Source organism: Triticum aestivum, chromosome 3D, assembly GCF_018294505.1.
Source record: "Triticum aestivum cultivar Chinese Spring chromosome 3D, IWGSC CS RefSeq v2.1, whole genome shotgun sequence".
Lineage (NCBI taxonomy): Eukaryota > Viridiplantae > Streptophyta > Magnoliopsida > Poales > Poaceae > Triticum > Triticum aestivum.
Genome location: NC_057802.1, coordinates 608,435,872 through 608,452,265, shown reverse-complemented (window position 1 = coordinate 608,452,265; position 16,394 = coordinate 608,435,872). Strand labels below are relative to the sequence as shown.

General features: G+C 44.5%; 1 protein-coding gene across 1 annotated transcript; it reads right to left on the bottom strand.

Moving 5' to 3' along the window:
* Positions 1–5,033: 5,033 nt before the first annotated feature.
* Positions 5,034–6,747, bottom strand: LOC123075883 (uncharacterized). The gene is made up of 2 exons (XM_044498386.1): positions 6,556–6,747; positions 5,034–6,474 (listed from the first exon to the last, which is right to left on the bottom strand). Exons 1-2 carry the CDS (start codon positions 6,678–6,680, stop codon positions 5,343–5,345), a joined length of 1,257 nt encoding a protein of 418 aa, XP_044354321.1. The 5' UTR covers positions 6,681–6,747; the 3' UTR covers positions 5,034–5,342.
* Between the last annotated feature and the right edge of the window lie 9,647 nt (positions 6,748–16,394).

Genomic DNA, 16,394 nt, shown 5'->3' with positions numbered 1-16,394 from the left:
TAGCCAGAGTGGACGTGGTAGCCGGAGTGGCTAGCTACGGCGGTGTCTCGGGCTTTGTCGAGCCTAGTAGAATTTTTTCTTTCTTTGCAAACAATTTCATATTTTGCATGAACCATGTGTTGTTATGACTTGGAACTATTTTTCTTTTCAATGGAAGCAAGTGTCTTGTCGATGAAAACAAGATCACGAAGCTTCTGAAACATATGGAATATTTTCTGTTTTGATGGAAGCATGTGTGAAACAATTCTTTATTTGCCTAGTCGATGGAAGCAAGATCGTGATGCTTCTGTAACATGTGAAATAATTTTAGTTCTTGATGAAACCATTTTCAAAGCGATTCTCTAGTCGTCTAGTCGGCCGATGCAATATCGCGATGCTTCTCAAACAAAATATCATGTTGGCTACACATGGCATGAATTTCAAGTAAATCGAAGCAGATTTCATCCATCACATAAGCAAATGCTTATTTATTAATTTTCTATTTATAGCATTAACAGAAGAATAAGTTATAATTACAAACAAAGGTGGAAGCATGTACTAGTTGCATCTGATTTATATTTATATAAGGTTGGTCATTCCTTCTTTCTAAATATAAGTCTTTTTAGACATTGCAAATGGATTACAACATACGGATGTATGTTGACATATTTTAGAGCGTTGATTCACTCATTTTGCTCCATATGTAATCACTTGTTGTAATCCCTAAAAAGACTTATATTTGGAAACGGACGGAGTACAAGTTTCGCGTCCTAAGGAAGCATGCCGTTTCAACTCATCAAAAAAAGAAAGAAGCATGCCGCAGATTGCTTCCTAAATCCAGCGAACAAGAATGCATCTCACTAAATTATCTCCCATAATTAGTGGCCCACATAAGCACGTGATTTGCTGAAGCTGATTGAGGTTGTTTTGTACGTGGAAACTCATTTTAAGGGGCCAGCAGCCACATCAGATCAGATCTTATTGTACGGCTCAGGACTAGTCTGATGGGAAAGGCATCAATAGTCTAATACCTAGTGCTGCCCTCGCTTAAACACGTCTAAAACTGCTCAAAACTAAGTTCTCTCCGCCGATGTCTGCCTGCCTAAACGCTTAAACGCGTCGGCCTATTGCCGCACGCGTCGAATCAGGAAACGAGCTGCTTCGTGCGTAATCGCTCCTTTTCTTCTAATTTCTGAGGTCCAGTGTAAGCTTTTTTTTTTTGGCGGGAAACTGCGAGTGCATGCTAATCGCTACATCTCTTTCTCTATATATATACTGTACAACTTTGTACCAAGTTAGTACAAAGTTAAAATAGAAGAAGACCCATTGTGTAGTACCCTGTTAACATGATATTATTTTAGCCTAAATGATAACTCCCACACGTGTTGCACAATTTAACATGGTGCAAAAGCAGTCCATGCCATCCGATTCATTTGCATGAATATTGAAGCAGTTGCCATCTGGGTCGAGAAGCACGTAAGCACTCAGCATCGCGTGACCATTATCATTTAGTGCCACACGTGTGGGCGCTCCATACCCAAACGAACACAGGACGCTTGCCCGAAAGTGTGGACGAAATTGCTCTTCGCCCACATGACCCTCACACAGTGATAGATGGCAACTAAAGGTGTGCATATGTGGCAACTAGTTAGTCACAGACGGCAACTATGGTTGACCATACATGACAACTATTGTTTAACTACATGTGGCAACTTCAATTAGTTACACATTGTGCATATGTGGCAACTAATTAATCACACACGGCAACTATGATTGATCATATATGTTAACTATGATTTCACCACACGTGGCAACTCTAATTAGTTACACCATTGAAGTACTTGATTGATGAGCACCGCAAGGATTATGAAACACCATTTCAAGCACGCAACCACCATGGAAACAAAGAAAACACAACCAGCAAGCGGAGTCTATCTTGGTCCGTTACTACAAACTTTGAAACATAAAACAAACAATTCTTTTTCTTGTTATTTGACTTCTTGGAATGGAATTCTTCTCATGATAGTTAGACAAGCAAAGGAGAAGAGGATGGGTCGTGAGGGAACTATTTTTCTTCTATTCTAAGTTTTGATTGAACGAGCAGCATCACAACATAACAGTTTTGTGTAAGGAAGTAAGGAAAATTCAATCCTACGACCTCTTGAAGTTGCAAAAACGAAGCGGCGCCATTGACATTCACGCCTTCAATCGATTCTGAAAGCCGGTTGAATTACACGCATCAAATGCAGCTGCTCCGCCTTCAGACTACTCACAATGGGTAGTAACATGCATAAGTTACTACTCTGCGTTACTACCTCTATAGTGGGAGTAACATATGTCTGGTGTCATGCAACACTTTATTTATTAGGTGTAGAGTTATCTTGTATTGGTATGTGTGATGCTACTCATGGTATAAGTAACTAGCTATGTTACTCCATCTGTCTCTTTTCTCATTAATTAGCCGCCACATCATCTTTTTTGCTTAGGTGGCATATATGTTATTACCGATGTTACTCTCATTGTGGGCAGTCTGACGCTCCGACATCTACTTAACCTCTTCACCTACCCATGGTCTTTCCCATGCCAAGAGGTGGAAACAACAGAAATCTAGCTTCATTCTCGCACTGTAAAAAATTTCCCATCTATCAAGCTGGCCATGGCGGACTGGTCGTCGCTCTCGTCCACCGCATCACCAAGTGCCTCCTTGCCACCAATGACCTTGACTGGTACATGGACTTCCACGTCGTCTGCCCGAGCTGGGGCTCCGCCACCGAGGACCCGCCAACTCCTCTGACCCCTGTTTCCGTCCTCGCAATTGGATCATTATCGACGAGGTCTTTGAGACCGACTCACACCTCATGGTGGACTCCGCCAGTGGCCGCTTCCTCCGCAAGGACCTGCTTGTGCTCCGCAAGTACTATGTTGTCGCCGTTATCACCAACGGTGCATTGTTCGTCCTCGCGGACAGGGAGCACCCTCACGTTGCACGCGTACTCAACCCTTTCGCCAGCCACATGACTCGTTTCATGGCGGTTGTACCCTACAACATGGAGGTTTCTTATGCCGCCCTCTCGTGTCGTTCTTCGCCCAGCCCCCGCCTGATCTGGGACTCAGATAGCGGCGAACCGGATGGATATTGCCATCTCTACACTGCTGATCCGGAGTCCCAGACAACGAAGGTTTCACAGTGTATGAAGAAGAAGACTACGGTTATCTCTTGTAGCGGCTGGCTGTTGTAGGTTGTATCAGCCAAGATGGTGGGGGTGAGCTGCTTGAGCCGCTAGCGCTGTTTCCGGTTGCTGTGGCTGAAAGTATCTTCGATGTTGTGAGCTTGCCCAAACGCGACTTTGATTTTCGTCAGGCCCTTTTTTCCGCCATTGAGAGGTCTAAAATCACGGAGTATCATTTATTTCAACGATATGACATACTGTAATCTGTTGGAGAATGATTTTTAGTGCTTAAGGCACAGCATCACTTGAAGGTCTTCAGGATCAACACTGGCAGAATTGTGCTTGATCCTGTTGAGAGCATCGGCAGCCGTGCCTTCTTTCTCGGTCGAGGCAGGTACATGTCTGTCGATGCAGACAACTTCCCATCCATCGATGCCAATTGCATATACTATGTGAAGTCGACAGATTGGACACATGACATCTACAAGTACGACCTCGAGGGCGAGAAAGAAGAGAGGGTTTCTGAAGCCAGACATTCCTTGAACCCCAGCACCTGCACGTTGCCTGCCACAATTCCTCCCTTCACCATCCTTAAGCTTCTCTCCAGCTACACCAACAACATCGAGACAAGTCAGCTCATGAGGTGCGCGAGGACTCAAAGTGTTACACGATCCGGGGTTAAATCTGAGTATGCATATGAAGCGTCGGACCCAGGAAGTTGCTGGTGCCTGAACATGATAGAAGTGGTGGATTTTCAAAACTATCCGCGCCGTCCGCGCAACGGTGCGGAAGTAGCTCGCCCATGAGTCCACGAAACTGCCTAGCAAACCATGTTATTTTTTCAGCACGTATGTGTATGGTTGAGGGACAGTTTATGCAGGTCGAGAGGACGAAATAACATTTCGAATTAGGAGTCTAGTTTTGATTATATTACTAGTGAGAATTTGAGACCTAGGGTCTACATATCATGTTACGTTATGAACCTATTGGTTAATATTTATTTTATAACGCTTCTCAGCATCTAAAATACGATTGTTCTCTCCAAAATCCTGACACGGTTGGTGCTTTTAGGTTTTAGCACTCTTTTTGCTTTTTGTTAGTCAGTCGTAGTTTCAGCGCATAGAAGCCAGGGTAATTAAGGCAAAGTACTCACAATGGGGGATCCAGGAATTTGTTGAAGCCTCCTGACAGCGCAAAGTAAAGTACTTCACTTCGGTCTATCAAAATCCGCAACTATCACACATTTTGCTGAACGTCATGCAATAGTAAACACTAATATTTTATAGGTCATATATGATAAAAACTGAAATACAATGACAAATTTCTTGCTAAATACTATCCGCCCAAATACACAATGCAACAATCTAACCGTCAGTTAAAAAATCAAATAAACTGACCCCAGCTGACATTTCTATGGCAGGTCTACTGTTGTTTGCCACCTCAAGATCCTGGCTTGTGCACGTTTCAAATTCGCTGCTGCCAATGAGCGGCTAGCTTTAGCGTTGATGATTCACTGTCTGCCGGGGCCGTTGCTTATGATTGTGGCCATCGCCCGTTGGAGTCACAGAGCCTGACTATAGCCTCGGCTGGGCGCCATCTGTCCATACCCGTTCCATGGTCATCCTGATCTAATTTGCCGTCTCACATCTGATTGGAGTTGTGATCATTGTTTCTTTAACACAGACCTTCCATTAACTTTGGACGGCATAATCGCCGGGCATGGCCCTGGTAACAACATATGGGAAATTGTCCATCCACACATGGTTGTACTCACGCGGCTCATCTGATCCAAGCGCTGCTAGCTCCATGAGGTAGTCTGTTAAAAGAACGCCGTCTGCATGTGAGATTTAGCTTCTCAGAACAGAGCTCCCAGTCTTAGGACTATATTGTTCCATTCGTAACTTTTTTCAGTCATTACATGTGGAGCTAGGAGAAAATATGTAGTATGCAACTCATGCATGAAGCATTCGCAAAAAAAAGGAAAAAAAGAAACAAAAACTCGTGCATGAAGTAGTGTCATAGAGAAATACTACTGCAAGTTGGAACCATACTCAACGTTGACCACTGCAAATTATACTGAGCAGACTCGTTCTTAACATGTATATAAAAGACTCTCTCCTAAATAAACATCCTGATTCCTTTCCAATCATATTCCAACTCATGTTCAGCTGTTGTGTGCTTCTTCCTCTGTTATTAAAAATCATCCAAGTCTTCTCCGTATCCAATGGTGTGTTCTTCATATCCCACAGTAATGCACAAGGCGAGGCAGTCCACAATAGTGTGTGGCAGCATTACCGATTCACGAAGATTGTAACCGTCATGAGGTGTGATGCTTCTGTCTGTGAGGTGGTAAGCCTCAAAATCATCCCTCTCACCAGCGTCAAAGCTCAAGTAGATAGTGTCACCACTCATGGAGCCAGAGGGGAAAATCTCTATGGGGACCGAGAGAGAGCAATACATGCCCATGAACAATGCACGCTCTCGCCCGAGACTATTAACTGCAACTAGATCCCCAGTTGCCAAATCCACCCGATACACATCGTAACTCCACCTGTGCCAGCGCCTGCGGTGAACCAACATCAGCTCCCCGCCATTGTCCACGAGGTGGGCGCTATAGCCTTCTCGGGACACCTGTATATGCAGCTTGGCAGCCACCTCGAGCCGTGGTGGACTCATCCTGAGGACCATGACACCATTTAGGTTAACACAATAGAAGCGGCCGGAGAACATCAGAGGTACCGTCCTTAGTGGGTCAGGGAACTTGAGCAGCGTCCAGCGGTCGTCGCCAGGCTTGGCAACGCCAAGCATGCGGAGCCGGTAGAAGCAGAGCACCACTGTTGAATCATCGTCTGCAATGCCGGAGCCCCACGCTGCGAAGTTGGTCCCGAAATTGTAGCGATCTGAAAGCCTGTGGTGGTCCTCAGAAGGCAGCAGCATGGTGATCGGCGGGAGCTGCATGAGTTGGCTGGTGAGCGGGTTGAGCAGGCGGACGTGATATTGGTTATGGAGCAACACGAGTAGGCCCTCGGGGGTGAGGGCGAGCACCTCGTGCTCACGGAGCTCAGGGATGTCCACGTGGATGCACTCGCCGGTGGAGGAATTTAGGAAGCGCCTGCGGTTGGGCGTGGCGAGCCGTTCTCGGAGCAGGACCCACCGACGGGGATGGAACCGGCGGTCTAGGCCGCCGTGCGCGCGTGGGTCCATGGAGATTCGCCGCCACGGACGGCACACGGCACGGAAGCGGAGGAAGTCGGCGATGTCGTAGGCGAGGACACGCTCGGCGATAATCCCCATAGGCCCGTCAGAGAGATTCGCCCAATCCCTCCTGCGGACGCGGCAGGGAGAGCAGATTAGAGAAATCGGCCGGCCAGGGGCGGATCCAGGACCCATGAGGCAAGTGACGTACCTTTGCTCAGGGCAGGAGGAGGGGAGTGATCCATGGAGCCACGACGGGTAGGACTTGGCAGTTGGGGAGGGGTGCAGCGGATCGTCGAGTGTCCCCCGCCGCCGCCGGGATGGAACGTCGGCCATCTCACCCGGGTGCGAAAGAAAGAATCACCTGTCGCGGAGCGTCGCCAGCTTGGGCTAGAATTTTGTTTTTCAGAACAGAACCATCCTGGCATCTGCTTCCACGCTTAGAGTCCAAAAGCAACACAAATACAACGTAAACATCTTTTTAATTCACATAGTAATTAACATATATATATATATATTGCCCTAAAAATCATAATATATATTTTTACATAAAATATATGTTGATGCTTCTTTTTTCTTTTTCTTTTTTGAGGGGAGAGAAAGTTGTTTCGCTGACAGATATGTTTTTGTACAAAAAAGTATATTATAAATGTGTATGATGCCGCGAACCAACATTTGGTTGGATGGTTAGAGAGACGGTGTTATCCCCAGTCCACTAGGGTTCAAGTCCTGGACTCCTGGTGCCTGCATTATTTCTGGATTTTTTTAGGATATCCGACGATGCGCTTTCAATGGGAGGAGATGTTACCGTCCACGGCGCCTAAGATGACTTTGTAAATCTCAAGATGATATGACGGCTCAATCTATCGTCGAAGGTGCTTATAGGGTAGGGTGTGCGTGTGTGCACGAAGCGCCATGGTGACTTCGTAAATCTCAAGATGATTTGTTGGCTCAGTCTTTCGAAGGTGCTCATAGGGGTAGGGTGTGCATGTGTTTGTGTTGTAGGGGCGAGTGTATGCGAGTATGTATGAGCGCTTGTGTCTGTACTGTGTTAAAAAAAGTGTAAGATGCCCTATAAAAAAATGTTCGTGTGCATTTAAAAAAAATTAAGATGACTTAATATAGAGTTTTCTAGTTCATAAGAAAATGTGCGTGCATCTGAAAATAAATGTTCATGAACATTCTTTTACAAGACACGTTGAACTTGTTAAAATACGCAAATAATTTTCTCCAAATACATGATGAATAATCTTTGAAATAGACACTAAAGGTTATCTTTTGACCTCCGGATCAAGAGGGCACACGTTTCCGGCATCATCGATATTCTTAGGTAACATGTTTGATATTGCTGGATGCTATCAGCAATTTACTTTGAACCCCCAACATGGACCATGAACCATAATCTCATCTTAATTTTTGAACAAACGCAGCGACGGGCGGCCAGGAATTGCTCTTGCCCGCGAGGAGCCCCGGGATTCAGGCACTCCATCATTTTTTATAGGAGTAAATGTTATATTTTTACTGTTTCAGAAATTTCAATTTAACCTTCAAATAATAAAAATAACTTATCCTAGCAATGCTAGAATCTGGAAACAATAACCGAAATACTCTTTGGGCAAATCCCTGCAAGAAAAGGAATCTTATCGGTTTATTTGTGCTAAGGGAATTGAAGTGAAACTACAAAGGGTATTCTTTTCAAGTAGCTCGCGGCAAGGGCAATGATCTTACTCCTGAATTTTATCAGCCTATTTATGAGAGCAAGTAAATTAAAAGTCCTGTAGCAAATACAGATGGAAAACTATACGGTGACCTAAACGGGGCCTTTTTTTTTTTGCGGGGGACCCGAACGGGGCCTAAGGGCAATAGACATCAGTTCCACCTTGAGCAAGACATAGATGATAGCAAAACAAGACGTGACTGGTCAAGAAAAGAAACGACGAGATCATGGATGCCACCCAGTCCTCCCGTGCCGGTCTACTCCCCTGTCGGCGGTCGAAGCGGCGGATTGTGCTGGAGAGTTGATGTTGGTGCATCGTAGATTTTCGCGACACTATGATAGGAATAACGTGGCGGAAAGGAGATATGACGCGTATCAAGTGGATTTGGATGCCGGCACGCTGTGCCGAGTAAAAAGCACGCTAGTGCAAATTGGATGGTTGTGTTATTCGAATCTCAGTTTTAATTCATATTTCTAGTTGCTTAAGCCTCGAGGATATAATATATATATTGGAGGTGGATATGCACAATTGCACTGCCATTGTTTTTCCTCCTCTAAGATGTACAATATAATAAAGTTAGTTAGGACCCAAATTAGATATTCACAAGAATTACAAACGCCCATCCTAACTGGTTCTCGATTTATCGTATTAGAAAAAAAAATGGTGCACTAGTCTATATGTCTCTCTTATTGAACATCCCGAAGCTGATGTGACCAAGGGCAAGATGGTGATCAACTAGGAGCATATGCTGCAGCGAGAGAAAGTGCAACCTGTTCACGGGGAAGGCTCCTGGCCACCAGATCGTTGGTCTCAACCCCAACTTGGTTGGGGAAAGCTGAACGTAGATGGTGCATACATGGTGGCAGAAGGAAACGGAGCAGCAGACATGATCTTCATAACCTATACGAGTGCACTAGAGGCGGAGGTTGCAGCCTGCATGGAAGGGGTGGCGCTGGAATGGAGCATGGAACCCTTCATCTAGAGACGGATTCTACCGTTGCTGCTGACATGATCATGGACAAGGAGGTAAACAGATCACCGGTAGCGTCACTTGTGCAGGAGACTAAATGTATGCCTTCTGTAGGCAGGAAGCATTCTATTTTGCATGTAAATCAAAACTCAAACGTTGTAAGCCAGACACTAGCACAGATGGGGCAGTAGCAAGCCCGGACAACCGTCGTCTGTCTTTGGTCCGGGGGGAGGAGATCACCACGATGTGCTCCTGTGAGTGTAAGGTCGTTGATGAGTGATGAAGGAAATTCCAAATTCGCAAAAAAATGTAGATGACAGCCTAGTAGTTCAGTAGATGACAGCTTACTGCTGAAATTAGGGGGAGATAATAAACCATTCAAACCTAAATGATAACTAACCTCATGAAGCAAGTCAAACAGAAAAAATGTAGATAAATAAGGAAAACACATGACAGCTCGGACTACATAACAACATGTGTATAAATTTTGATATTGTTGGCATATCGTGCATCGAGAAAAGTTAGTTAGCATGTTCGCGAGAAGTGTTGATAGAACAGTGCCGCTGCAATCAACATGTACTAATAACCCGTTAATTATCATTAAATATTAGCTAACTCGGTCACGGTTACAACTCTGACAATTGTCATTATTCAACTAGCAGAACTAACAATGAATGAGAAGAGTGTATATGTGTAAGATGATTTTTTTTTCAGGTTTGCTCGCTTACTCAGGGACACGCACACACTTAGGATAATGTTGCTCAACTATTGTCTCCAAGGTGCGCTAAAAAAGTGTTTGCAGCACACTGATAGCGAGTTTTTGCGCGGCGAGGAGCGCTTGCTCCAGCGGCTGCTAAAAAGTTTAGTGCGCGCAAGCTGCTCCAGCAGCTGCTGCAAAACATTACGTGTACAAGTTAAGATTGAGGGAGGGTGTTAGACTGTATATTCTATAAGAGCTTTTGTACGTAACCGTATATTGTATCGTGTACAAGTTGTACCCCTATATATAAAGAGCCACACCCGCATTAGGGTGTCATGCAGTTTCCCACAAACATTACATTTTACATGTCTCGGACAAGAAATGCACATCCGCCCCCCACTGCATCTGGATATCCAAAAGAGCCCTCTTTGCCGTAGTGCTGGCTAAACCGCGGCAATTCCATCACAAGATTTTCATGGCGTGCAACGATCCTCCTCGGGGTGAAAAAACCTGTCGTATCAAAACGATGCGGACGGACAAAAACCGATCACAACACCTTGAAAGGCACAGCTTCGCGAGACGCTCGCCGGGACGTGAAACTATGCAGGCGACTAAGCCTTCCAAACAGCCAGGTAGCAGACCGCATCCAACCTAGAGAAGACAAGCTCACAAATCTTCACGATTCATTAAACTTCCAGCAGGACATGCTCCTCGGAAGATCAAAAGCCAGAAAAACAAATCTACTTCGAGTTGCAAGACAGCAGGAACCCAGGGAAGAGATCGAAAAACCAGCCACGACGACTTGGGGATGCCGTCCTGGGACAAGAACGCTCGCGCCACCACCGCCGCCGGACCAGCAAAACCTAGGTCGCCTCCTGCTGTGTTTTCGCTAGTTCACAAAGTAAAAATGATTCAGTTGCCCGCTGCTGTGTTTTGACTAGTTCACAAAGTAACAAACTAATATGAAATTGACCCAAATACAAGCCGGGGTTGCCATTGCCAAATTTTATCAAGGCACATTTTTTTTTTACATTGTTGAGTGGGCACATAACATTTTGGTGAGATGGACTTGGAAAAAAGCCCAGCGACATAATGAGATGTGAAAGGGGTTGACGGCAAGTTGGACTTCCAAGCATGCATGCACAATCAAACCCACGTCCTCGAATCCATGCGAATAGCTTGAGCCATATTCGAATATACAAATCCAAATGGAGAACATGAGAAAATGATAATGCTAAGATAGATAAATAGACATGTGTCCAGTCGATTAATCTAATCGTATGTCAAGATAGATATATAATTCCTGCAGAAACATGGTTATAGAATTGCTTCCTCCTTATATAATTAACGCCCCTGATCAAAATATGTTCACAATGTTTTCCTTGTAGTTATGAAGCCACATGACGGTAAGAAAGTGCTCTTGAGTACGGATGTAGTGACCAATGTCATGTCACATAACCCGTGAATTGTCCAACTAACACCTGAAAACAACATTAAAGATCAGGAAAAAAAAGAGTAATTTGTGGTGGGATAATACACTAGCTGAATCCTAATCCTCTGCACATCTCTCAGGGAATAGCCACATGGGCACCATCCATGACACTTTCATCTTTCTTGTAATACACACGGTAACCATCGTCATTTAAGCTCTTCAAGAATACCTTGACGCCATTGGGGATCTTATCGTTTCGCCTTAAGCAACGATGGTGGGAGAAGTAGATGTGGTTTTTCTGCATCTCACCCAACCCACTTGCCGGCACACGCACTGCCTTGGAGCCTGTTGGCCCCACGAATAGCGCATAGTCTCTCAAGTTATCAACCTTTGCCCAGCTATACCTGTGGCTGTGGACTAGCTCGAAAACTGTGAAGTTGTTTTTTTCGATGGCCGTGAAGCTGTTGTACAACGTATAATTACTCACCACCATTACAAGGTTGCCACGTCGCTCAAGAATGTACCTCACATGCTCGTCTGGGCCGTTTTCGTAGTTGTTTAGCATGCACAACGAGCGGATGTTAACATCGAGCTCTTCAAGTTGGTTTACACCAAACTCGTACTTGATGCCATAGAGCTCGCCATTGCAAAAGGCGATATCCATGAGACGATCATTCCAATTCAGTCCTCTTATTGTCCAACCGGACTCAGGGGAGCCAACCTTACAGAACGCGAGCTCGTGCACATTGGTGATGGCGGCGACGACACAACTACTCAAAGTGGGCTCCTCGGAGAAGATGACCTTTCGCAAGACTAACGGGTACCCCGGCGCTGGAGTGTGTGGAATAGATGCTTCGAAGAGAGAGCTACCTCTGCGCCCGAGAAGAAGTTAATGACAATGAGCAACGGAGCCTCGGACGTGGCGACCCAGCCTTGGTCGTGCCTGCCCACGAAGCACCTGTGGACGGCCTCGCCGGGGAGATGGAGCCGTGGCAGGGCCACACTCCCTTCGGGGCAGTACACGCGCTCCGTCTTGTGACCGCCGCTTGGGTCAAGGATCAGCCACGAAAGAACGCCGCTGCGTGGCAGGTGCGGTGATGCGACGGCACGCCACGCCGTGCACACGGCGGCAAAGCGGACGCGGTCTACTGGGGCGGTGGGCGGATGCTGCATCGCGGCACCTGCCACGCAGCGCTCTCCCATGGTTGATCCTTGACCCGAGCGGCGCCCACAGGACGAACCGCGTGTACTGCCCGGAAGAGGGTGTGGTCCTGCCTCGGCTCTCTCTCCCCGGCGAGGCCGTCCAAAGGTGCTTCGTGGGCAGCCATGAGGGAGGCTGGATCGCCTCCTCCCAGGCACCGTTCAAGATCATTAATTTTTTCACGGGTACAGAGGTGGCGCTCTCTGCCCACACACGGCCACACACGGATGATCCTTTACTCCTGCGGAAGGTCGTGTTCTCGGAGCAGCCCACTCTGAGTAGTTGTATCCTCGCCGGAGTCATCAGGATGCACATGCTCGCGGTTTACAAGGTTGGCTGCCCCGAGGCCGGCTGGACGATACGAGGACTACGTGGGAACGATCGTCTTATGGATATCGCCTTTTGCAATGGGGAGCTCTATGGCACCACGCAAAACCCCAAGTATCTCAGCAAGTTTGAGTTTGTCGTGAACAAACATGGTGCCTTGGTGGGCGTGAAAATCAACTACCGGTTTTGCATGTTAGAGAGCTACAGGGAGAATCCCGAGCACATCAGGTACATTGTTGAGCTACGTGGCGAGCTTGTGATGGTGGTGAGGGGCTATCAGTCATACAAGGACTTCACCGCTTTCAGGCTAGTTCACGGCAACATAGGATTACAACATTACAATTATTATAACTACCCGTACAAGTGGGTGGAGGTGCACAACTTTGGAGACTACGCGCTATTCTTGAGGCCAACATGTTCCAAGGCAGTGCAAGTGCCGGCAGGTGCGCGCTGCGACATACAGAAAAATCACATCTACTTCTCCCACCATCGCTGCTTAAGGCGAAACAGTGAGATCCCCCGTGACGGCAAGGTAATTTTTACGAGCTTAAATGATGATGGTTACCGTGTGTACTACAAGAAAGATGAACACGTCCTGTCAAAGGGGTACTATGCAATCGGTGTTGTCCGTCCCCCCATGTGGATATTCCCTCCGGGTATCTAGAAGATTAGGAGCGGGCCAATATATTGTACCACCGTTCATTACTCGTTTGTTCAGATATTATAAATGTTGTTTCCCATGTATTAGTTCAACAATTCAGTGATTATGTAACATGAAATTGATCACTAGATCTGTACTTAAAAGCACTTTCTAATCATCTTGTGGTTTCATAAGCACAAGAAAAACATCGTGCATTACTGTTATGATCAGAGTGTTGGCCTGCACGGACAAAGTACGTCTTATATTCTTGAAATGAATAAGCAATTCTGTAACTATTTCTTTTTGCTGCTGACACACATTAGATTAGTTGACTCATTAGTTTATCTTTACATAAGCCTGTTTTTCAATGTTAAACAAAAAACATATATTTATGTTCTGAAAAACATTGATAATTATAAACCATAACCGGGGCAAGATGCGCAGTTGAAGAAAATACCATCACACTGTATGTACAACTAATGAAGGAGTACACTTAAGAGAAATTACACACAATACATATATAGCGATGTTCGTATCATAACAAAGGAGGAATGCAAATGAAAAAGTCTTTGTCCAACTCCATCCATCAATTAGAAATGATACCATTCATTTTGTTCTTTGGGCATACAACAGAAGCGAGGTTGTGTTACTCCACCCGAGACAGCACCCTAGCACCACAAAAAGGACAACATGAGACCTTCTCAGCCTAGATTGTGAGAGAAAAATAGATCAAAACGGTGTTTATTTGTGATGATTTTGCTCTGGATGCCTCCTTTTGTTGTAAAAATAATTGTCCACTGGACTTAATGTGTGGAAAAGCACAGGCAGAGGTTGTTACACCATTATTTATTTCTAAGAAAAGGATGGTTAGTGATGTTGCAAGGCACAAAGATGCAAGCTTCCATAGATAAATATGTATTTAGATAAATTGCTTCAGTTTAGGTGCCATACTCAATTAAAGAATATTTTGAAATCATATCAATGACAACAAATTATCATTTCATAATTTAATTTTAAAGCAGGTCTAGAAAGAACAACTAATTTGTTTCAACATATTTCTCTCGTCCAATAGTAAGTAGCAAGCTAGACAAAATTGGCCTAAACAGCGCATGCAACTATCTCTCACGTCCGAGGATCATCTGGTAAGCTAGGAAAAAATAAAAGTAATGCAAAACATGATTTAAAAGTGCATCCGAGTAGACCATTTAAGAGGCAATATGTTAGCACAATTAATCATTAATATTTTTATTTACCTACTAATTAAATATCACCTCATGGGCTCATAGTATCTGCATATAACGTGACAATAGCATTTTTAAGAGTAATGTTTGGTCATGTCACATGGTGAAGATAGCTAAACCGTAAATATAATATAAAAATACGTTCTTGGGTTAAATGAAAGCATATGTTGGCTATTATAATATTAAGTCAAAGTGTGATTTACCCAAGTGTTGACCTGACCGCAAATATATGACAGGGTCGTATATTTCTCATAATACGTATATTATTAGTGAACACAATTGATGAGTGCAAATATACAGAGCATAGTCCGTACCCACTTAAATAGGAGTAGCGATGATGTTTTTAATGTATTTTTCTGATTATATACAAAAGTTAACAAATTGTGGAGGCTCGCAAATCCAACCACTATTCATCACCGGCTATGTGACCAGCTGTCTTTGAGATCATATTAATCCTCTTACTGAGGAGACACATACCAAACTGAAATATTCTAGCTATCCAAATCGAGATTATAATGGGAGAATCAATGTACAAACACGTAGTTTGCTTTTGTTGGGAGAAAAACGTCCACCAACTCAACCTCATCAATACTTCTCTAGTCACACATGATTACTCCTTTGTCCACACACAAAACAAAACTGTACATGGATTATAAGGGGGAAAAGGTTATGTGGGCAATACATACAGAAGTGGGGACTTGAGTTGTACCTGCGAGGCTGCAAGAGCATAAACAATTTAGAGTATTATTATGCCATACTGCATGTTGGCGTGCAGTAGCTAAAATCATATGACATTCAAGATGAAGATTCTAAATCCTATTTGAGATCGGGATAAATAATCAGGTTAGTACTAAATCTCTGAATACTCATGTGTGTGTATATGATGGATGATGGAAGGCATAGTATAATAATTTGGTTAAAACTGATTTAGGTATCTTTATTTAGCCGGTAGCAATCTAGTACCAAGAAAGCACACTATTTAGAACTATGAGAAACATCAACCAATTTTATTGGCTAACACTCATGTTTATAGCTTCATCTAAATATGAACCTGAGATGGGAATCTTCATAAAGCCTCATGTAAGCATCTAAGTGGACTTGTTGTGCAGTATTTACTTTATGATGCAAAGATCATAGTCCTACTGCAAGTATTGTGTGGTGCCGCTTGAGGAGAAGCAGATAGACTCTATGCTCTTCTTTGGCTCATACTCCCGTCAATAGTATTATTGCTGATAGACCTAAAAAAACGGATTGTTGTTGTTTTTTCTATGTCGGGCATAAGCCAATTCATGGGGCTATTTAATGAGTTCAATGAACTGTAAATACAAAAGGAAATTTATGAATAAGGGGATACTTGCCTGCATAGGTGACGCGGAGTGTAGTTTCTCCACTCTACAGCCTTGCAGGTTACCATGCCCACTCAATCCTGCTTTAGTTCGTAGAAAATCGGGTCCATTGCATCAACCATCTTCTCACTGACCAATTGACTCACTGATTATTCTGAAAAGGCAGCATGCTAGGTAAAACTGAGGGGATTTAAAAATTGAAAAGGAAAGGGATCATAGGAGGGTGGGACACTGTATTAGCAAATCGAGGTCACTATGTGCTCCAAGCCTCTGCCCTTTTTCCGGATCAATGCACAGACAGGACAATCACAAAAACTTAAAAAACTTATGTGATATACTTCTAGATCTGACTGGGGAGGAGCTACCATGTACCTTACGTGGTGTGTAGATGGCCAGGTGAGCCAGCATCCAGGCAACCCTACGGCTAATGGAAGCACCTTGCGTGTGTTGCGTTGGGGCAAACTTGATCCGAGAT